This window comes from Rhinopithecus bieti, unplaced genomic scaffold, assembly GCF_001698545.2.
Source record: "Rhinopithecus bieti isolate Rb0 unplaced genomic scaffold, ASM169854v2 scaffold_44774, whole genome shotgun sequence".
Classification (NCBI taxonomy): Eukaryota; Metazoa; Chordata; class Mammalia; order Primates; family Cercopithecidae; genus Rhinopithecus; species Rhinopithecus bieti.
Genome location: NW_016819032.1, coordinates 471,115 through 493,742, shown reverse-complemented (window position 1 = coordinate 493,742; position 22,628 = coordinate 471,115). Strand labels below are relative to the sequence as shown.

The 22,628-nt window shown below is 38.4% G+C and overlaps 1 protein-coding gene across 2 annotated transcripts in view; it reads right to left on the bottom strand.

Annotated features, from left to right (window-relative positions):
• Positions 1-2,912: 2,912 nt before the first annotated feature.
• B4GALT6 (beta-1,4-galactosyltransferase 6) overlaps positions 2,913-22,628 on the bottom strand; it is a 65,797-nt gene continuing 46,081 nt past the window's right edge. For both annotated transcript variants that reach the window (XM_017858047.1, XM_017858046.1), the window contains 5 exons: positions 21,882-21,998; positions 11,256-11,443; positions 7,682-7,804; positions 6,968-7,069; positions 2,913-6,460 (listed from right to left, as the gene is read on the bottom strand). In XM_017858047.1, coding sequence (XP_017713536.1) covers positions 6,313-6,460; positions 6,968-7,069; positions 7,682-7,804; positions 11,256-11,443; positions 21,882-21,998 — 678 coding nt within the window. In that variant the 3' untranslated portion in view covers positions 2,913-6,312. The remainder of the gene's footprint in view (positions 6,461-6,967; positions 7,070-7,681; positions 7,805-11,255; positions 11,444-21,881; positions 21,999-22,628) is intronic.

Sequence of the window (22,628 nt, the reverse complement as noted above, 5' to 3'; positions counted from 1 at the left end):
AACAGGAATGAGAGATGAGCTATCCGTCCTGGAGAGGCAAGAATTTAGATCATGAAGGGCCTCGTATGAGAAGCAGAAACACCTGGACCTTATCCGTAGGCGGTGGGAAGCCCCAGGAAGATTTTCAGCAAGGTGGCATTTCAAAAGAGACAATTTATGTGGCAATATGGAAAACGGAGTCAAAGAAGAAGATATATCCTTGCAGTGAGAAAAGATGGAGTGAGGCAGGTGGATCACTTGAGTCCAGGAGTTTGAGTCCAGCTTGGGCAATACGGTGAGACCCTATCTTAAACAAACAAACAGATTGGGAAGGTTTTTGGCAGCTGTTGAAGAAACAAAAGACCCAGGCAGGTTGAAGAGAGAATTAAAAGGTAATGTTAACCATGGGGAGGAGAAAAAGGGCGGATGACTCAGATTCATGCCTTGACTTGCTAAGGGGATGGGAATACAAGAAAAGACTAGGTTTTGCAGAGGAATTTGATACATTTACCTAAGGACCTGGTGAATTTTAAGTTTCTGTGAACAAACAGGTGGGGATGACCAATAAATTGATAACGAGTCAGATGCTAATAATAATTCCGAGCTGGAGATAAAGGCTTAGGAATTTCCTGTATATACTTAGTGGGTCCGTGGAGTTAAAGCTCTAGAAGTACAAGAGATTGCCTGCTGCATTTCACTGATTAAAATTTAACAATATCAAAAATTGAGTTCCTTACCCTTACTACTGACATCTCAAGTGCTTGAGAGTCATGTGGCTAGTGACTACTACATTGGACAGCATGGACGTAAAACATCTTCATCACCACAAAACATTCTATTGGACACTATTAAAAGTGAGTTATTGATCCAAAGAGAGAGGGCGAGTGGAAGACAGAGGAAGGACCTTCCAAGGAAACTGCAGATATGTATGAAAAGTCAAATTCAAAAGCCAAGGTTGGAGAGAGAGAGAGAGAGAGCAAGGACTCCAGCACATCAGGGATATTTGACTCCTTCCGGTATGATACTGGGAGAAGCTCTGAGTTACCAAATGCCTTCCTTGAACTACAAATTATAATGTGCGCTTTCCATGCCATCTAAAACCACACAACCCAGTGAGGAAAGGGACCCTGATTCCTATTTGCTACATTTCTTCTTATGACTATTACTGACAAATTTCAATTGTACACTTTTGCCAGTTTTACTAATTGTTCACATACATGATCACATATAGGGTAATCACTGACTTCATTTTCTAGTTGAATTAAAGAATGCAGTATCATTCTTTAAATACAAGCCAAGAATGTGCATGAAAGAAAAGCTTGCTAACCTAAAGCTGAAAAACTGACTTAATATGAGCCAAGTTTTTGTTCCCTGTATCAGACACTGACACAGTGGCACTGAGTGCTCTACTACAGTTAGCTTATTTTTAATCATTTGAATTATCCTCGGGCAGAACATCATCCTTGATTGAGAGAACAGGAAACTGAGGACAACAGACGTTTGAAAATGTGTTAATGTTTCACAGATAATGGCAGAGGACCCCTGGATTCAAACTCAGATCAGTCTAAGTCATAAGTAAAAATTCCACAGTATTTGCTTATAATCCCCACCTTCCGCAGAGCCCACCTTATGCAAAATCCTTAAGCAAATTTTTAAGGTCTACTGCAAAAGAACAATTATCTCAACAACTCCTTCTGAAGTACATGTTTATAGCTGAGAAATATGTGCTGGAGAAAAGCTGCTCCTACAAAGATCCTCAATTAGTGAAATAGACAACCAACGTTTGCAAAGGACAGAAATGAGCCCCTCATTTGATGGCATATGGTTCTTCAGGTGTTTCTGCTACATCAGTTTTACACACAGAAGACGTAAACTCCTTGAGGATAGGTAATGTCTGATACCTCTCAAGATCCTTCAGAGCACACTTAAACCGATAAAATTGGGAAAATTATATTAGCAAGGGCATGCAACCAAAATCTGTTAGGGGAATGTGTTGAGAAAGATGCAAGTTTTATTTTTCACACTGTTTTTTTTCTTTTCATTGTATACTTGAGTGGCAAATCATTTTTTCTGAAGTCATTTAAATCAAGAGCAACACAGTACATGCTCCTTAAAAACAGACTTCTCTAAATAATATTTTGGTCCAGAATATACCGAACAACCTTGAATCTTTGTCTAAAGATAGCACAAAAGGTATGTGTGTGTGTGTATAGTGTGTGTGTGTACATATATAGGATATCAAGGAGGTATATATGATCATATATACAAAATACATAATAATCACACACACACACACACACGATTAAACGAAGTTACTATGTTTTCACCAGAGGACACATTAATACCATAGGTGGGGCAGACTAAGCTGACTAAATTTCATGGCTTTAAATGATTATGATTTAATGACTGGTTTTAGTTGTGACATGCAGTGACAATATCCCTATAGATCATATTATACATAAAGTAATTACAATTCATTTCACAAATAGTTGATAAAACTCATGATCTCACAATCTAGTCTCAAATACAAATCTAGTCCCTAGGTATTTCTGATTTGGCTCTTTGCCTTAAAAATCATCGATACCTGAAAAACACGTAGTAAACTGAGCATAACACACCAACTGAATTTATTGAAGTTGTGCAGGGAGAAGAAAATTTATGCTAAAATGAATTCTTAAATATTTATCTTGATATAGTAGATTACTAACTGTTGCACTAATGAAAAATACTTAAATACTACCTTTTGAGATAAAGGAATAAAGTGATCTTCAAATGTATTTAAGCTGTGGTTACCTTATGCTTATATTGCAACCCTAGTGTCAACCAAGATATTCACCAATAATTCATTTAAAATTTAGGATAACAAACAAACAAAAATCCCAGGTAACCCAAAAAAGTTCCTGAAAGGAAAATAATTACGTCTTCACACAAAGTCTTTAGAACATTATATTTCATAAAAGACAATGATAAAAAAGTACAAACATTTCCATGAGAAGCAAAAAAAGAAGAAAAGTGGGATACAAGAAATTACTAGCATGTATTTCAGTGCATTTATGTAGAAGCCTTTCATCTAAATAAATAAAATAATCTTAAGTACACTTCCTCCTTCTGATAAACAGTACTACGACCATTTTAGTTCTCTCCACTGGCATACTTGCAAATCCAAGACAATAAATCTAGAACAGTATTTCTTTGAAAAACACATAAAGAAATATATCAAAGACAAGCAAAGGTCAAATAAAATGACAAAATCTGCTTTCACTTGTAGGAAGCCTCCAGAAAGAGAATATTGTATTGGACATTTTTCCACTTTGTTTTAAAACAGATATCAGTATCTTGGCTGGCAAAAGGGTATATAAGGAAGTTTTTAATACATAACTGTATCTACTTAATATTATAAAGTTTTCTTACTGAATACCCTTTCACAAAAACAAAAACTTAAATGTAGATTTAAAAAATACTCATAAAACCCTAGTTTTGGCAAAAAATTAACTATCTCCACTGTGAATTAGATATCATGTTACAGCAAATGTGTACTCTTTTCCTTTTCTTCTCTACAGACAGGCCCATTAGTCATTACTTCTGTAGTTGAAAAGCACCACGTAATTTTCCCAGTCAGTGCCATAGGGACCTCCTAGTAGCCCTAAGTCCACATATACGGGTTTCTTGACTTTAAAGACTAGGAAATACAACAGATAAGTTATCAGAGGATGTCTTCATAATTTCAGAAAGACCTCAATTTGCTTGACTTCATTTGTTTAGAAATGAAGTAATAACACTCTTTCCATAGACATACCTAGCATTGCACTGGATATGGAATAGGCAATCAATATATGCTCATTAATAAATCCTCCAAACATACTATAAAGAAGATAATTTGCATTTGCAATATATTTGTTAATCTTTATGTAATAATTTATTGTCATACAATGAAGATAAATGGGCACAGCTCTGTCACTTAGAGAAACACATTAAGGTCACCATTTATAGGCAGAAATAATTTTAGGTCTACACTAAAAAAGCAAACCAAACAAACAAAAAGCAAACTAATTAGGTGGTTTTCACAGGATGACAAACCATATTCAAAACGGAAAAAAAGAAAAGTGTTTATATCTCACTCCTGAAACAAAAATTAACGTCAGACTTAAGAAAATAAGGCAGATACTAGTAGTACTAAGTTTTCTTGAAACTGTAAAATATATATAAAAATGAAAAGATACCGAATGTGGACAGCTCCACATTGATCAACAAATGTTAACATTCTCAATCTTTCATTGACTTTAAAAACTATGTAATAGAAACAGAAAATGAACTGATACACAAATTAAGTACAAATATCGTAATTTTCAGAAGGTTTGATTTTTCATTATTTTGAGTACCACAAAAAAACTGAAATATAAATATTTTGGAAATAGTTCTAAGAAATATGAAAATATTTTGTTTGGTATCATAACAGAGAAGCTATCCATTTTCTCAAAGTGTAAGAATTCAATTATTTCATGATTTAGTTTGTGGTCATTTGTGTTATCAATATTGCCATAAAAATGACACTTCAAAATAAAACTTACAATATGAGATAAATAACCATAGTTCTGTTTTAGGTAAACAATCCTTGAGGCAAACAAATATTATCCAAACGTCTCTCATATATAGATTTCCATTGTTCATCATTGTTGTTGAAGATTCATTTTATAGATATTTAATTTTTTGTTTAAAATTTGTGAAAATATCAAGATATTTTAAAGAATCTTTATAATTGCTAATTTTCAAAAAAAAATACTGTTTGGCTTTACTGTGGAAAAGTTCATCCAATATTAAGATATGTACTTGATATCAGGTAGTAAGACCTTTTTTCAGAGAACAGTCATATGAAGATAACTGGACAAAGCCCTGACAATCATGCAAACATAGAAGATACTACATATAGAAGACATTAGAGCATCAGTGCACTGAATAACTCATCATGTATTTTAAGATAATTCTATTAAATTATACTTTTAGATACTACAAATAGAAGACTTAATAGCATCAGCGCACTGAATAACTGATGTATTTTATTTAAATTAACTGATGTAATTTAATAATTCTATTATACTTTCAGAAAGAAAATTTTAGTAATACCAGAGATATAATCTCTTAAAAGTGAAAAAGACAAAATATAATTTGAATGAAACTAACATTCAAGGGTCCCTTCCAAAAGTGAAGTTCTGTCTGAGAACTAAACTTAAAATTTGTTTTATCTACTAAGTATTTATCTTCATAAAATAGAGTATTTAATTCTTATCTAATAGTATAATTCATTTGTATATTATAAGCACTACTGGGTTTTCTTCCATAGATCATTCTTTTAAAAAACTGACTTGATTTCTTTTAAATGAAGATACTTTTTTTGGCTCTTCTGAACTGGAAATAATAAAAGTGCTGTTTACTGTGAATTAAAAAAAAATACAGAGTATAAACACACAACCTTGGAAACATTTTTTGAGGCACAAAATCCCTGACACACCAGAGATACATGAAAGACATTTAACATAAAGAGGTCCTTTATATCATGTCACATCACAACTTTTAAGATTTTCTTGGTAATACTCATGCAATATGCATAAACAATATGGTTGTGATTTCTAGCAAAATCAGATGAGATTGCAAGCAAGGAAAAACATAGGTAATCCCAGTAGGAAGAAAAGCTGTTTAAGTCCTTTCTTCTTTCCCTTTAAAGCCTAAGAAAGCTGTGACTTCTTCCACACAAAAGGCTGAGGTCTAAAGCTCAAAACTAGTATAACAGTTTACTGTATTAGTTGGCTGTCAATTATTGACAGTTCCTTCATTTCACACAAGGGTTAACCTTTGTTTAGTGACACAAATTTAGTGAGTTTTTTTCATGCAAATAAAAAATGTCTATAAAAGTCCAATAAAGGTATAACCGATTACATGCAAAACTGCAGCACATCTAATTTTTCAACAATTTGCACACATTAATTTATATCACATATATACAAAATATGTTTAAACAGAAATAAAAGCATTCTCTTGAATTAAATTATAGATTTTAGTATAAAAATTTTTTTCTTCATAGGGAGCTCTCTTAACTTCCAATCTTAAGTAGTGGCTTCCAGTTTCTGCGATGTTCGCCATAGGGGTGTGTCTCAGAGCAGGGAGGACGGGTGAGAGAAGGGTGACTGTATATAGTCCCACTCTGTAAACACTGAGGACTGCCGGTTCTTCTCAAGGAAAAGGGCACTGTGACACAGCCAATCGCTGACCTCCACTAAGAGTGCGCTCCAAGTTTACGATGCAGCATTGTGGTCTATCTTGCCACGACAGCCACTTCTTTTAATAGTCTTCGATTGGAGCTAACTCTGGCATGAGGTTTACAGATATGTTTGTATACAACCTATCAACCAGTATTTTTGGCCTATATATTAAATTGTTCAACCCATCGATGTACTGACGCTCCTTGGAATACCTTAGTAATTTATACCTATAGTTTTAGAGGAAAAAAAAAAAGGAACAAAACATGTTCAAAAAGGAAAACTGATAAGGACTGTGTTCAAGGTCATCTCATAATTAAAGCACTTAATGCTCTTTACAATTTCTGGTTCTGGTGTATAATTTAAGAATCTCTAAACCATTATTCTAAATTAGCAATTTTACTACTCAAAAAATGCCACCTGAAAACATTATTTTGCACTTTTACAATTAGACATTTTTAGTAAATGAAATGTTATGTTTTGTTACGGAAATACTTTTACATAGTTAACCAGGCTCTTTAACGTAAATATGTATATTTATTAATACATACATATCTCTTCAAAACAAGCACCAAAAATGCTTCCTTCTGTAAAGATTCCCTTCAGCAAAAAATGCTTTCCTTCCATTATGAAAATTCCCTTCAGCAGCTTTTTTGGGATTCAATGCATTTTAATTCACCTTTCATATATTCAGCAGCTTTGGAAACCTTGGTATCTGAAGATGACATTCAACTTACCGTCCTAAAAACTGGACTTCACCTCTATGGTGATGAGGAATTGACTTGTATTTTCCTAAGTCTCCCTCTGGTCTGGTTACATTATATCCAGCATAGTGAACTCTACAATACCATATATAAAAATGAAAATATAGAGAAATAAAATATGAAAATGGGTTATGTGAGCTCAATTTTAAAACACAAAAGAATGCTCTAATCCAGGGTTCCCCAACCCCTGGCCCACAAACCAGTATAGGTCTATGGCCTATTGAAAACTGGGCCACACAGCAGGAGGTGAGTGATCATTACTGCCTGAGTTCCACCTCCTGTCAGATCACCGAATGGCATTAGATTTTCAGAGGAACACAAACCCTATTGTAAATGCACACGTGAGGGGTCTAGTTTGTGTGCTCCTTATGAGAATCTAATGCCTGATGATCTGAGGTGGAACAGTTTTCTCCCGAAACCATCCTCCTGGGTCCATGGAAAAATTATCTTCCAGGAGACTGGTCCCTGGTGCCAAAAAAGTTGGGGACTGCTGCTCTAATCTATATGTTGCCAGTAATTTCAGAAAGCAGTCTTAATGAAAAAAAGGAGAAACACAAAATAGGGTTTAGAAACTCAAACATTTCCCATCCCGAAGAATCTTCTTGGAATAGATAAGTATTACAATTTACCTAATATAAGTAAGATTTATAAAAATTCTATTAGTGAACAATTTGTACCTCAACATACCTGTTCCAAAGGTCATCATCTTCTCCTCCCCATCCCCAGAAGGCATTAGGAAAACCATTGATCTTTCTAAATTGTTCCACTGTCAGCCCACTTACACCACCAAAAAATTCCTTATATGGAAGACTAGAAAAGAAAGATACAGTATTCTAAAAATAAAATCATAATAGTTTCCCATGTGAAATGAAGGTTTCAGTCTTTTGTGTGCTTTGCAAAATATGCTTTTATATTCTATATAGACAATTACGTTAGAAAATGTGAAGTACAGCAAGATACACAACATCTTTATATTCTAGTGAAACAAGTACATGTAAATATATTATGTTAAATGTAAAGCACTTATGGAAACCTAAATTTAATATTTAGTATACAAATAAGACTCAAAACAAAACCTGTAAGGCTCCAAACCCAGTCCCCCAAAATTGTATATTTTGACAACAAAAGTAAACATGATTAAATATATTAATAATGGTCAATGCATGTCAGATGTTCCTAAATAGTAACACTTAAAAAATTAACTGAACTATAAATGCATTATTTATGATATAAAGCAGGATAAATATCAATTACAAAAGACAACTCTAGCATTTAATTTTCTAGTTGCCTACTTTTATAATGATCTTATCTGTCAGGATTATACTCTCAAAATATTTACGGATAGTTAAAAATATATTCATTCTCAATGCATTGATATTTACAGAAATAACTATATTTTTATTTGGATTTTATTTTCCTTACCCTTCCCTAACTCATATTCCAAGGAATGTGTCAAACGATGCAATGTGTTTAAACTTTTCTAAACTGTATTTTTACTTAGCTAAACTGTGTGTTTAGGTATAGATTGGCTTTCTGACGTTTAGGCAGCGTCCCTAGACCTGCAATCCTGAATACATTCCCGTGGAGTGAAACATGTCCCTGGGGAGCAGATGTCAGAGCAGAGAAAACGTGACCATGGACAGCACCCAAAAATCAAGCTGAGGGAAACCTGACTGCGACCACAGCAAAGCAGCAAAGCTGTCTCAGAGGAGGGAGCTTTTCGTTAGAGAGACTCGCCTCACATTCTGAGAAGGACGTGCTGTTTGCCAGCTGAGGTCTTGTGTGGCACACAGACCAAGGAAGAGTAGTTCCTTCATGGAAGCCTAGGGTTGTAGGAGAAAGCAGTCTTGCCCTCACCCTAGGTCAAAGGTACTCCAAGATGATAATAGCAACACTGATCCTAAAGACAACCATACTCTCCTGAGACCTCTCAAGGCTCACTCTTGGGAGCTTAGTGTTCTGGTATTTTAGTAAGACTAGCTGGGGGTTCCACAGGGCCAATAAGCTTTCTTGGCACCGTGTACTTCCCACATCAGATGGATTATTCTTGCCCAGGCTAGTAGTTTAGGAAAAACCTGAGATTGTCAGATAGGGAGATATGAATAAATGTGTCTGTGTGTTTACTGACATATATAAATCAGCAAGACCATCAATTCCATTTACTGCTCTAAGTGGAAATAATCAATTGTACTATACAAAGAATGGAAAGTTATTAGGTAAAATGAAGGTATAACAGATAAACTAAAGAAGAGAAAACAAAATCCAACAAGTCAAACTCTTGCAGTGTTTATCTTACACTGTCCAAAGTGGGAGAGACACCACACCTGAGGGTCTGAGTTCTCTGGTCAGCAGCAGTGTGGCCACCACTGTAGGGCAGGGACGCTTCACCAGGCTTCATCCCACAGCTGAAGTCTATGCACTGTCCAGCCCAGGCCGTGATCTACTGCCATTCTCCCTGAGCTACATTCTAATTACCATCCAAACGTCCAAGATGCCTAACCAATCCAGGGACTAGTCTAGATAGATATGAATACAGTTGACCCTTGAACAACACAGGTTTGAGGTGCACAAGTCCACTGATACACAATTTTTTTTTCAATAAAAGTTACATTGAATGTGCCTCTCCTGCCTCCTTTTCCATCTTCAACTCTTTTACCTTGCCACCCTTGAGACCCCAAGACCAACCCCTCCTCTTCCTTAGCCTACTCCATGTGAGGACGATGAGGATGAAGACCTTTAGGATGATCCACTTCCACCTAATGGACAGTAAATATATTTTCCTTTCCTTATGATTTTCTTAATAACATCTCTCTAGCTTACTTTACAGTAAGAATATGGTATACAATACACATAACATACAAAATATGTGTTACTCAATTGTTTACATTATTGATAAGGCTTTTGGCTAACAGTAGGCTATTAGTAGTTAAGCTTTTGGGGAGTAAAAAGTTATACTAGATTTTCAGCTGCATTCTGGTGGGGGAGGGGGGCAGTCACCACTCTAATCCCTGCATTACTCAAGGGTCAACTGTATTTTGTTTATTAGAAATTGACATTTACAACTTAACAAATTATTTAGACAAAAAACAAATTAATTTAGAATTTAACAACAAATTAATTTAGAATTCCTAGTTTATATGACCTTTATGATTTTGTGTGTGTGTGAAAATCCGTTACCCTGTATCTAATTTGATTCTAGCAAACCGACCAAAATCAAGTTTCCAGAAGTGGTAAGAACCAGACTGTGAACCTTGATGGCCTTCTTCAAGGTAACTCCCTACTCAAAGTTCAGATACAGAGGTAATAAAGAAAAAGGTTTTCTAATGATAACAATGACTAGCAAAAAAAAAAAAAAAAAGGGAGGAGGAGGGGAGAAGGAGGAGGCAGGAAGAAAGAAAGAGCAAGAAGCAGGGAGGGGGAAGGAGGGGAGCGGGAGTGGGGAGGAGGAAGAGGAAGAAGAAGAAAGAAGCAAGCATTATTTTCCTCCTTGTGTCGGACTTTTTGCTTCTCTCTACTCTGTTGATTAGCACCAGGCAAAACTGTGACACAGGCAACATCTTCCTGCCCTAATCAACAAAAAGCTTTCTTTTCTCTCCACTCCCATTAGCCAATGAAAACTGTGATCCCTTCCCCAGGTTAGACCTGCATTCTTTTGTGTCCTTTTAAATTACTATCTCAGCTCTGATAACTATTCACATTTTAAATTATCTCCAATTAGAGAAGGAAAAGATTTGCTTTTCTTATTGTGAAGGGGCAGGTCAAGAATGCATAGTTTAGGAAGAAGACAAACAGCACTTTGTGGCCCTCCAAACCATCACTGGGGGAGAGCAGACAGGAGTCAAGATGAGTTATGCACCTGCCACACAGCAGGCACAGAGCACATGTGATCTCACAGCAGCAATATGGATGGGATCTATCATCCCAGTGAACAAGGCATACACCTTCAGAGATGCAAGTGACTAACCTGTAAGTCCTGGAATTGTAAGTGTGAGAACCCAAGTTTAAATCTGTGTGTGTTTGACTGCAGAAACCAGGTTCTCTTTCCCACCACACCACATTCAAACTTCTGTCTAAGGAAGCACCCACGGGAACGAAAAGCCACTCTGTGTCCTGGCTCCCCAGGAGGACATGATAGAGTTAAAGATGATATTCTTGGGGTTCCTGAGTTCTCTCAGATTTAGGGACATAATGCAGCTACCATTTCAATGCTATGAGTGTGCAATTACATCGTGCAATATCAGGAACAGTGCACACTACTTACATATACATGTATTTATCCAGCTTTGCAGCAAAATGACGTGGCATTTCTCCACATCCGTAATAGTTTCGGTCGTTTTCAGGTAGATGATCCACATCGTGGAAGATTACACAGTCCCAGACACTGTCTTTCATGGCCTCTTTGAAGCCCACATTGAAGAGCATCGCACGGTTAAAAGGTTGTGTGCCAGTCTTCATGGAGCAGACCGAGAGAAAAAAATAGAAATGTACTCACACTTCATCATCTGACTTATTTTTTTTCTTTTTTTTGTATTTTTACTAGAGACAGGGTTTCGCCACGTTGGCCAGTCTGGTCTCCAACTACTGACCTCGTGATCCACCCACCTTGGCCTCCCAAAGTGCTGGGATTACAGGCGTGAGCCACCACACCGGGCCCCCATCTGACTTTTTTCTATTATTTTTCAAACTTGTTGCATTATGGTCAAATGATTACAATAATTAGACCCAAATGAAACAGACAAATAATAAACATACTTCAGGATTTTCAAACATACTGTTTAAATTTACTTACTATATTATTTTATAATTTAACAACATAGAAGAAAACAGTGGTCCATTGGTACATCAGCACATTTATATAATTGATATTTCTGCTCTACTTCAAATACATCAGGATATAGATTACTTGTGGCGAGAAAAGAAGTCATTAAAGATAATATAGGTTTTATTTTTTTAGTGGAGCTTGCCATATGCTGTCAAGACTAAGAGAAGAGGAAAGTGGAAATGACTCAACAGTGACCCTTCTCTAAAGTACCAACACCAGGGAGGTCTAACTTCCTATTATTAATGCTTATAATAAATACCAAGAGCATTTTAGAGAAAAAACAACTGGAACTTATTACACAAAGCCAAACTTCCTTTATTACAACCATTTTCCTTTATTATTACAGAAAATACATTAAAGTACATGGGCAATAAATAGTTTCTATTATTGCTTATGATAAGATTAAGGGCATTCTAAAGGACAAAAAACAGAATTTTATTAAACAGAACCCAACTCCCTATATTATAACCATTTTCCTTTATTTATCAGTGAACATATATTAAGGTGCACTGCATTTATTTGCATATATGAATATTTATTGCATATATGAAGGCAATAAAAACCCTTCATTCTGCATCTAAAGAAAATTAAAGAGCATTTACCAATGTCTTAGCAACACTTATCAAAACCATTTCTAAAATATATTAAAAAAAGGATTATTACAGAAGTGAATGAGACACACATTGTAGTCATCATCAGAGCGCTGCCTCAAGAGTGAAAACTTACTAATTTTCAGTCCTAGGCCTTGCACTAACTTGAGGTAATAGAAGTCACTATTTTTTACAGCCTCTTTTTTCACCAGTGAAATAGAATAAAGAGAAAAGGGAGTTAAATTATGATGTTATGACTAGTACATCAACATCTGCTTTAACAAACTACTTTCCTCTAAGGTTTTAAAAATCGTTTTTATTAAACGTGGACATAACACTCAAAGGCTTATAACAGAAATAAAAAGTTCCATATCTAATCCATCTCCATCCCCCAAGAGCAATATATTTCAACTCTTCCCGTTTATTCTGGTATTTATCTACATATTTTGAGGAAATTAGAGTCCCGATATTTCTTGCTTCTTTCACTTTAGACACTGTCTCTTGACTTCTTATCATGGTAGTGGAGGAGTTAAACCACCACACCTCTTGCCCCTACCTCTAATCTCCCAATACAGTTTTATCATAATTTTTGGTTAAATCAAGAATTTACATTATTAGGACTATGTAAATATTTAACATTTCTTCAGTAATGAATAGATTCTGTTTTCTTTTGCAAACTGGGAGTAACTATAGTTTTCTATGTAACTACTGTATTATTACTTTGTACAAAAGTCCCAAGAAATACGCCCTATACCTATTAATAATTGATGTAATCATTCAAACACATCAAATCATCTATCAATTCCTTCTCCATCTCTCAAGCCCAACTCTCCCTTACCCTCTCCAGACCATGTGTGAATATCACCTGGGTCGTCTTCACTCCCTAAATCACCCACACCTTTTCCTTGGCTTTCTCAATTTGCTGAGGCACATTCTTCAGGAGCTTCCTAAATAAAGACCCATGGAAAATACGTTTTTAGCCAATCGATGACTGAAAATGCCATCAGTCTACTCTCACATTTGTCATTTTGACTGGGTAAAAAATTCCAGGAAAAAAAAATTTTCCAGTATTGCTGAGAATGTTCATAGGTTTCTGATTCATACTCATTTGTCATTTTTCCTAGAATTCCCAGCATTCTAAAACTTTTGTAATATCTTCTGTTTTCCATTTATATTTTAAAATTTTAAAATAATACATTTCAAGGCAGATTTGTATCTTACGCATGTGTGCACGTGGGGCCCCTTTAATCTAAAGATTCCCACCTTCACTTTGGGGAAATTTTCTCATGGTCTGTGGTCATTTGTCTCTCACTCCCCTCAAATTTTTTTCTGCTGTATTTTTTACAGTATCTTGATTAGTGAACGTTATTAACTATCTACTGATGTGTAACAAATCATAGCAAAATTTAGTGGCTTAAAAAAGCAATAGTCTCAGCCTGGGCAACATGGTGAAACCCCAACTCTACAAAAAATAGAAAAATTAGCCAGGCATGGTGGCACATGCCTGTAGTCCCAGCTACTCAGGAAGCTGAGGTGGGAAGATAGCTTGAGCCCCGGAGGTCGAGGCTGCAGTGAGTCGAGATTGCATCACTGTACTCTAGCCTGGACAACAGAGAGACCCTCTCGAATGAATGAATGAATGAATGAATGAATAAAATAATCATTTATCATGCTGATGGCTTCTGGGGAGAGGGAATTCTGGGAGCAGAGTGGAGGCATCTCCACTCTGCTCCATTAAGTTCAGGGCCTCAGCTGGAAGACTAAAGGCTGGGCAGCTGGACACGTTGGAAGGCTTGACTAGGGGCAGAAGGATCCACTTCCAAGGTGACTCACTCGCATGGCTGTGAGATGGTGCTGGCAAGCCGGCTCTTCTCCACAGGGCTGCTTGGGCATCCATATGACAGGGCAGCAGCCTTCCCCAAGAGCAACTGATCCAAGAGATCAAGGCAGAAGCAGCAACGTTTTTTATGACCTAGCCTCTAAAGCCATGTACTGTCCCTCCCACAGTATGCGGCTCCCCATGCAAAGCAGTCCTTATTCGCTGTGGGAAGAGACTACACCGGGTCTGATTACAAGGAGGCAAAGACCCCTGGGGGCCACCTTAGAGGGTGGTTACTTCCATGACATACTGGTACTCTTAGATAGATTCTTTCATTTCCTTAGCTTTGGTTCTATTTGGGGGAGTTATTTTATCTTCCAGCCATTCTATTGAAAGTTTTGTTTTAGTTATTTTCATTTTTTCAATAACTTTCTTATTCTCTGATTATTCTTCATGATATACTATTTCTGTTCCATAGATTATCTTTCCTTCCCTCATTATAGATCCTGATGATGAGTTTTTGTTCTTTTTCAAGATTTCCTCTGCTTCTTCCATTCTCTGTATTTTCTACACTTCCTTTTTGGCTTAGATTTGTCTCCTCCTGTGGAGGATTTCTTCAGCTATCTGGGGATCCTTGACTTGCCCAATCATGTTGGAGAATAAGGCACTCAACAGGTGAGGGTGAAATGGGAAAAGTTCCCTTATGTCCCTCACAGGGTATACGATGGGGGTGTGGCTTGCTTCTTCAGTGCCCTGCTACTCAAACCTCTAGGGGAAACAGGCAGACGGGCAGGTTGTGGGGCTCTGAGCCCACAGCAGTGTCTAGGGGTGAATGTTTGCAGCTGAAGCCCCAGTGGGCCTGTGTTACACACAGTATGTTCTTTCAGTTTAGCTGTCCAAAGGTGGCTTGTGTTTATCAGCTCAGTTACACTCTCTGCCTTATCACAAGGACAGAGGGCTTCCTGTATCCCGTATCTTGCCTTGGTGTACTGGAAGAATCAGATCACATGGGGGCTTAGAGAATGAGTGCAAGGTTTTATTGAGTGGAAGTAGCTCTCAGCAGATGAATGGGGAGCCAGAGGGAGATGGAGCGGGAAGGTGGTTTTCCCCTGGAGTTGGGCTGTTCAGAGGCCGGGCTCTCCTCCAACAGCCCTGGTCAAACTTGGTGTTGTTCCACCAGTTGATGGCCTGCCGGCGTCTGCCGGTGTGGTATGCTCTTCCGCTGGTGTGTTCCTCTCGACATCCACCTGCTTGTGTCTCTTCCTGCCAGGATCTCGGGGGCTGTTATAGGCACAGGATGGGGGCGTGATAGGCCAGGGTGGTCTTGGGAAATGCAACAGTTGGGCATGAAAACAGAAATGCTTGTCCTCACCTAGGTCCATGGGACAGATCCGGCAGTGAAGCCTTCACCAGGGACCCACCCTTCTCTACCAAGCACTTCCCTGCCCACCTCCCGTATGAAGAGGAATACATATGCAAGTATTACTGCAAACCACTCTTGACTCATATAAGCACAGACACACACACATCCCTGAACCAAACTGAAACAACAATCAAAAGTAGGCACGGCTCAGGAAGCAGCAATGCCTTTCTTTATTCAGGACAAAAACCCTGGCATCATGTTTGACTTTTCTCCATCACTCAGGCTACATATCCAATTCATCGGCAACTCATACCACTTTAAAACCCAAGGTGGCCGAAACCCAACCACTGCTCACCACCTCCTCCACGACCACAGCTGCCCAAATGGTAACCATCTCCTACCCGGACAACTGCTAAAGCTGTCTAATGCTCTCCTTGCGTTAGCCATGTCCCTCTACAGCTTATTCTTAACACAGTAGCCAGAGTCACTTTGTAAACTTAGATTAAGTTGCTCCTCTACTTAAGACCCTCCAGAAGGCAGTGGAGGGTTTTAAGTGGAGGAGAGACTTACATTAGGTCAGTACACATTAATACAAAATTACCACCTATCACATACATTTCAATGTGAAATATGAGGTAACAATACCAAAAGTGGTACAAGCTGGCATGGAGAACTGGTCTTCAAGTGTTACCAGACTTTCTTTAGGTTTCTAAAACATCACTTTATCCAGAAGGTTTTACGTAGACGAGTGACTTAATCTACCTAACACAGGATAATCCAAGCCCTCACCCTGCACTTCCTTATTTGCTTCTCTGATTTCCTCCCCAGAATGTTCCTCAGCTGATGCTCTGGCGACAACCAACCTCTTTGCTCAAACACACCACGTATTCTTCTGCCTTCTCCAGAGTGCACAGCCTCTACATCAGCATGGCGTTCTCCTTTACATCATTCCAGGATGCTCTGATCTCACCTCCCCAGAGAGGCCTTCCCCAAATGCTCTGCACAAAAGGGCACCTCTACCTGCCCTTACCACTCTCTGCCCTGAGCGCCATGGAGATACTGCACAATGATTTACTACTGCCTGTCCTTCCGGGCCGGCAAAAGAAGAGGCCTTGTCTGGTTTGTTCACTGCCATATTCCTTTTGTTGAATGAAGGAAACTGGGCTGCAGGGAGCTGATAAAGTGACAGGCTGGCCTTTTCCTTTAGAGACCTTCAAATATCAGATTTGGACTCTTTTTCCTGGAGTTAATTTATTTCTCTAGCGAAGACACCACTATGCCCTGCCACAGCTTGAGGGGTGGGGGGATTCACATCTGGCTGTTGGCTTCAAATGGCCAGACAGGGAAGGCCTGGGGTCCCTAAGATCAGCATGCAGACGTACTCAATCCCCCTGGTTTTAGGCCCTACCACACAGCTGCATCAGCACTCTCAGGAGCTTCCTGCTACACTTTTGCCACAGGATCAACTGGAAAAAGCTGCTACAAGATACAACAGAGTAATCACCTGGCAGTACAAGTAAAGATGAGCAACTGGGAATGTGGCTGTTTTGTAGTCAAACTTTTAAACAATCTCCTTACTTTAGCGCAGTGCTTCAGCCTACCTTCAGTGACAGCACTGAGACAGAGGTGTGTCCAGCAAATTGACTCTAGTCTTGTCACATCACCCTCTACAAGCACGTGGGTTTGCACATCCCCTGTTCTGCTAGGCGTCGGCACTCCATCTGCTTCCTGACTTAACAGAAATGTGTGAAAATCTCTCACCCACGACTTTCTGTCCTTGAGGTTTAATAACTTTTCAAAAGTTTTTTTTCTTTCACTCTCATTTTAGGAGTTTGGAAAGAAGTAGTGAACCCATGTCCATCCTCCATATTTCACTAGAATTCCTGAGCTGCTCTTCAATTGCTTAGCACTCCCTGGGTACCTGTATGGCAGAAAAATTACTTTTCTATTTCAAATATGGTGAAGATGTTTCTAGCTCAAAACCTCACTCTATCAAATACACGGTCCTGAATTAATATTGATCAAGCCTGAGACTCAGACTTAAAAGGTTTGAAAATAAAAATGTAGACCTTAGTTGCCTTGCAAAGATTGCTTCATCACATACACCAAATAACCGGTCAACTCTCAGAATAATACGCCTTTAAAAACAGAGACAGGCCACAGTAACTCATGCCTGTAGTCCCAGCACTTTGGGAGGCTGAGGCAGGTGGATTATGAGGTCAGGAGATCGAGACCATCCTGGCAACATGGAGAAACTCTCTCTCCACTAAAAATACAAAAATTAGCTGGGTGTGGTGGCACATGCCTGTAGTCCCAGTTACTTGGGAGGCTGAGGCATGAGAATCACTTGAACCCAGGAGGTAGAGGTTGCAGTGAGCCGAGATCACGCCACTGCACTCCAGTCTGGCAACAGAGCGAGACTCCGTCTTAAAACAAACAAACAAACCACAGAGACAGCTCTCTCACCTCTCAATACATTATGCAGAATTGAAGTTTACACAAAGGAAACCAGCACTTTCCTACTGATCTACAAATCTACAACTACAGCTACCATGAAAGCAGATAAAAATTTTTACTTGTTAGGTAAAAAAAGTCACATTTCACAATATGGACTATTACATTAAAAAGTACGTAAGGCACAAAACTTAAAGGATAATTTACACACACAGAAGTATGGTATGTTATATTAAATACCAAGCATTTCCATGGAGAAAAGCAGAGGTAAAAGCTAAGAGTGAGAAACTTAAAAAAAAAAGGCAGATTTAGAATAAAGGAACTGGAGAAACTATAACCATCTTAGGAATAAAATTTGAGTATTTTCCAAAACTAGCCGAACATGATCCTGTAATCCCAGCTACTTGGGAGGCTAAGGCAGGAGAATCGCTTGAACCTGGCAGGCAGAGGTTGCAGTGAGCCCAGACTGCGCTATTGCACTCCAGCCTGGGCGACAGAGAGAGACTCCATCTTAAAAACAAAAATTTTTCTGAGTATTTTCTACCAAAAGAAAAGATAAAAGTATCTAATAATACAAGCCAGGTAACTTTGTCTATCATTTATACTGTTACTTATCTATTGAAAACTAAGGAAATAAAGCCTAGCGGACTTTTTAGTAGAAACTGACAAGCAGAGTCACTGGAAAGCAGAGACCAGAAACAGACCTGCATACATATGACATGTATATGTTAAGTGATTTTCAACAAAGGTGCTAAAGCAATTCAATGGTAAAAAGTCTTTTCAACAAGTGGTGATGAAACAACTAAATGAAACTTCACTCTTAGCTCATATCATATCTAAAGATTAACTCAATGGGCCGGGCGCGGTGGCTCAAGCCTGTAATCCCAGCACTTTGGGAGGCTGAGACGGGCGGATCATGAGGTCAGGAGATAGAGACCATCCTGGCTAACACGGTGAAACCCTGTCTCTACTAAAAAATACAAAAAAAAACTAGCCGGGCAAGGTGGCGGGCGCCTGTAGTCCCAGCTACTCGGGAGGCTGAGGCAGGAGAATGGCGTGAACCCAGGAGGCGGAGCTTGCAGTGAGCTGAGATCTGGCCACTGCACTCCAGCCTGGGCGACAGAGCGAGACTCCGTCTCAAAAAAAAAAGAACTAGGCCGGGCGCGGTGGCTCAAGCCTGTAATCCCAGCACTTTGGGAGGCCGAGACGGGCGGATCACGAGGTCAGGAGATCGAGACCNAAAAAAAAAAAAAAAAAAGATTAACTCAATGATTAGCCTAAGTGTAAGAGCTAAAACTATTAAGCTTCTGGAAGAATGAGAAAATCATAGAGAACAATTTCTTAAATATAATACAAAAAGCACAAGCTATAAAACAAAATCAATAAATTGGACTTCATCAAAATTTAAAACTTGCTTTCCAAAAAAGTCAAAAAAATAAAAAGGCAAGCCATAGACTATAAGATATTTGCAAAACGTATGTCTTACAAAAGACTTGTATTTAAAATATATAAAGAATTCTTACAACTCAGTAAAACAAAGACAACTCAATTGAAAAATGAGCAAAAGATCTGAACAGAAACTTCACCGAAGAAGGCCTATGGGTAGCAAATAAGTACATGAAGAGATGATCAACATTAGTAATCAGGGAAATAAGATACTACCACAGACCCACTAAAATGGCTACGATTAAAAAGACTGACCATACCAAGTGCTGGCAATGATGTAAAGCAATTGGAAAGGTCAGTATACATTAACAGAAAATTACCATCTATCACATACACTTAAATGTGAAATATGAGGTGACAATACCAAAGTGATACAAGCTGGCATGGAGAACTGGTCTTCAGGTGTTATCAGATCTTTTTTAGGTTTCCAAAACACCACTCTATCCATGTTTAGAAATAATGTAGAAAATTACATTCTTTCTTTTTTTCTTTCTTTTTTAATTTTTTGAGACGCTCTGCCACCCAGGCTGAAGTGCAGTGGTGCAATCTTGGCTCACTGCCACCTCCACCTCCTCAGTTCAAGCAATTTCCTGCCTCAGTCTCCCAAGTAGCTGAGATTACAGGCGCCCGTCATCATGCCTGGCTAATTTTCGTAGTTTTAGTAGAGATGAGGTTTCACCATCCTGGCCAGGCTGTTCTTGAACTCCTGACTTTGTGATCCACCTGCCTCGGCCTCCCAAAGTGCTGGGATTGTAGGCATAAGCCACCATGCCAGGCCAAATTCTTTCTTTATATATGCACTTTATAGCCTTTAAACAAAGACTACAAAAAGTAAGTCAGGGTCATTTCAATTCTATTTGAATTAACTATGTTAAAGAATTATGATGTATTCCGCTTTGAGAGCCTCTGTTCAGAAACGAAAGAAATCAGCTTTTTTTGACAATATTTTAAAATCCCATTCTCCACCTGGTTATCTCTTTCAAAGAATCATAGAATCTCAAATTTGGAAGGGATCTTGGGCATCACATCGTTTAGTCTTCCATGTAATGTACGCTTTTTTTTTTTTTTTTTTTTTGACCTGTCAGCTCACTGGATGCATATTTACTTACCAACTGTAGAGTTGGGTCTATATCCTACAACAGAAACAGTCAAGGTTCCTCTACCAAGAAAGATGACTTTGAAAATGAAACAGCCTGGGCGGCGCGCGGTGCTCAAGGCCTGTAGATCGGCCAGCATCCTTGGGAGGCCGAGACGGGCGGATCATGGAGTCCAGGAGATCCGCGAGACATGCCTGGCTACATCCCGGTGAAACCCGTCTCTACAACTACACACAATAAGCAAAAAGACAAGCGGCCCGGCGCGGGCGACGAGGCGCCCCCCCGCGCGCCTGGGAGAGCGCGAGCGCTAGGGAGGCTGAGACCAGGAGAATGAGCGTCGACACGGGAGGCCGGAGCTTGCAGCTGAGCTGAACGACAGCCGGCCACTTCACTCCAGCCTGCGGCGGCGCGCAGAGCAAGACTCGCGTCTCAAAACAAAACAAAAAAAAAAAAAAAAAAAGAAAATGAAAAACTGAAAACAGGACAGAAAATCGTTTAATGTATACTACTTTTGTTTTAGGCTTAATAACTGGCTCTCATTTAGGTGTCTCTGATTACCTAACAAAGTTAATCCAATATTGATTTTCAGGGATAGCCAGCAACTACCCCACAGTACAAAGATATCCTCAATCGAGAATAACCTATGCTTTGCTATTGAGTTAAAAAAAGAAAAAAAAACTTTCCTTCCTTTTCTGTAGTTAAATTCATGGGTCATAAACTGAAATGTTTTTTCAAATCAAACACTGCGAATATAGCTGAGGTGACTGTGGGGTGCTTTGGTATAATTTAGAAAAGAACTTTGAGTTGCACCAGTTATGAGTCCAGATGTCTGTACATGAGTCTAAATGCTGCCAAGTAGCCTAAATTAGAAAATAAGCAGTTTCTCAGTTCAATGAAACTTTACACAGGTTTTCAAAACTAAACAAAGATCATAAGCCTAATGAAAACATAAAAAGGAATAATACTACACGTCAGAGACACATTTAATCCTGTAAGGTAAGTATCAGCTGTATAGCTATTTTAAAAACCAGAGATCGACAATCCAATATTTAGAATGTCATTAAAATATAACGAGGCTATCATACTAAAGTGAAACATGATTGCTAATTAACTCATTTGACCAAATTACTATTATAAGAAATATATAGGCCCAATCCAAAATGTAATTTCACCCAAGTAGGAAACAAAGAATTTGACTTACCTTATTAATCCTAAACTACTAACATGTTTAATCTAACCAAATCTAAGAGTTTAGATTCTAGTATACTTAGTGACCACTGTGAAAAGTATTCTCACCTGTTCAATGACATAAAAGGCAAATTCCAGCCGCTGCTTCTGGAGCATTGGAATCAAATGTAAGAAAAAGATCGGAAGATGTTCATGGCGATTACGGAACGGAATAAGAACTGCCACCTTTAAAACAAAAGTCATGTATGTAAATAAATACAGTAGCACATCCTAGAGGTCAGTATAAAAATTAATCCTTGAAAACTTCTCATGGTTTTAAAGCCATGCCCTTATAAATTTTCTCATCAGAGTTACAGCATTAAGCAAACACGGAAAAAGCCCTTGCTGCATGCATCTTATAAAGCTGAGAGGTAGACGAGGCTCTGAAGGGTTTTCTAAGGATTGTGGTCCTTAACCTGTGAACACCACGAGAAATTGTTCAAGGATTTTGAAAGAGTGATAAATCAGATGTGGTGACTGCAAAGACTACTTTGGTGGCAGTACGGAGAGCAGATTGGAGAAGACCAAAAAGTTGGTTAGGCAATTAACACAGCTGTTGAGAAAAGAGGTCATGGTAGCTTAAACTAAGAGGAGGATAAAGGAGAAGAGAAGCACATGGGTTTTCAGCACATCTAAGAGGTAAGCTAGCAGGATTTGGCTATCAACTGGGCATGAAAAGTAAGGGAGGGGAATGTATCATAAGAGTAACTTCTTGGTTTTAGAGTAGATCCTAAATAATAATTTTCCGGATTTTGAATTGAATTTAAAAGGCATTTCACTTGAATATCTACTATCTTACACATGGTTTCTCTGTCC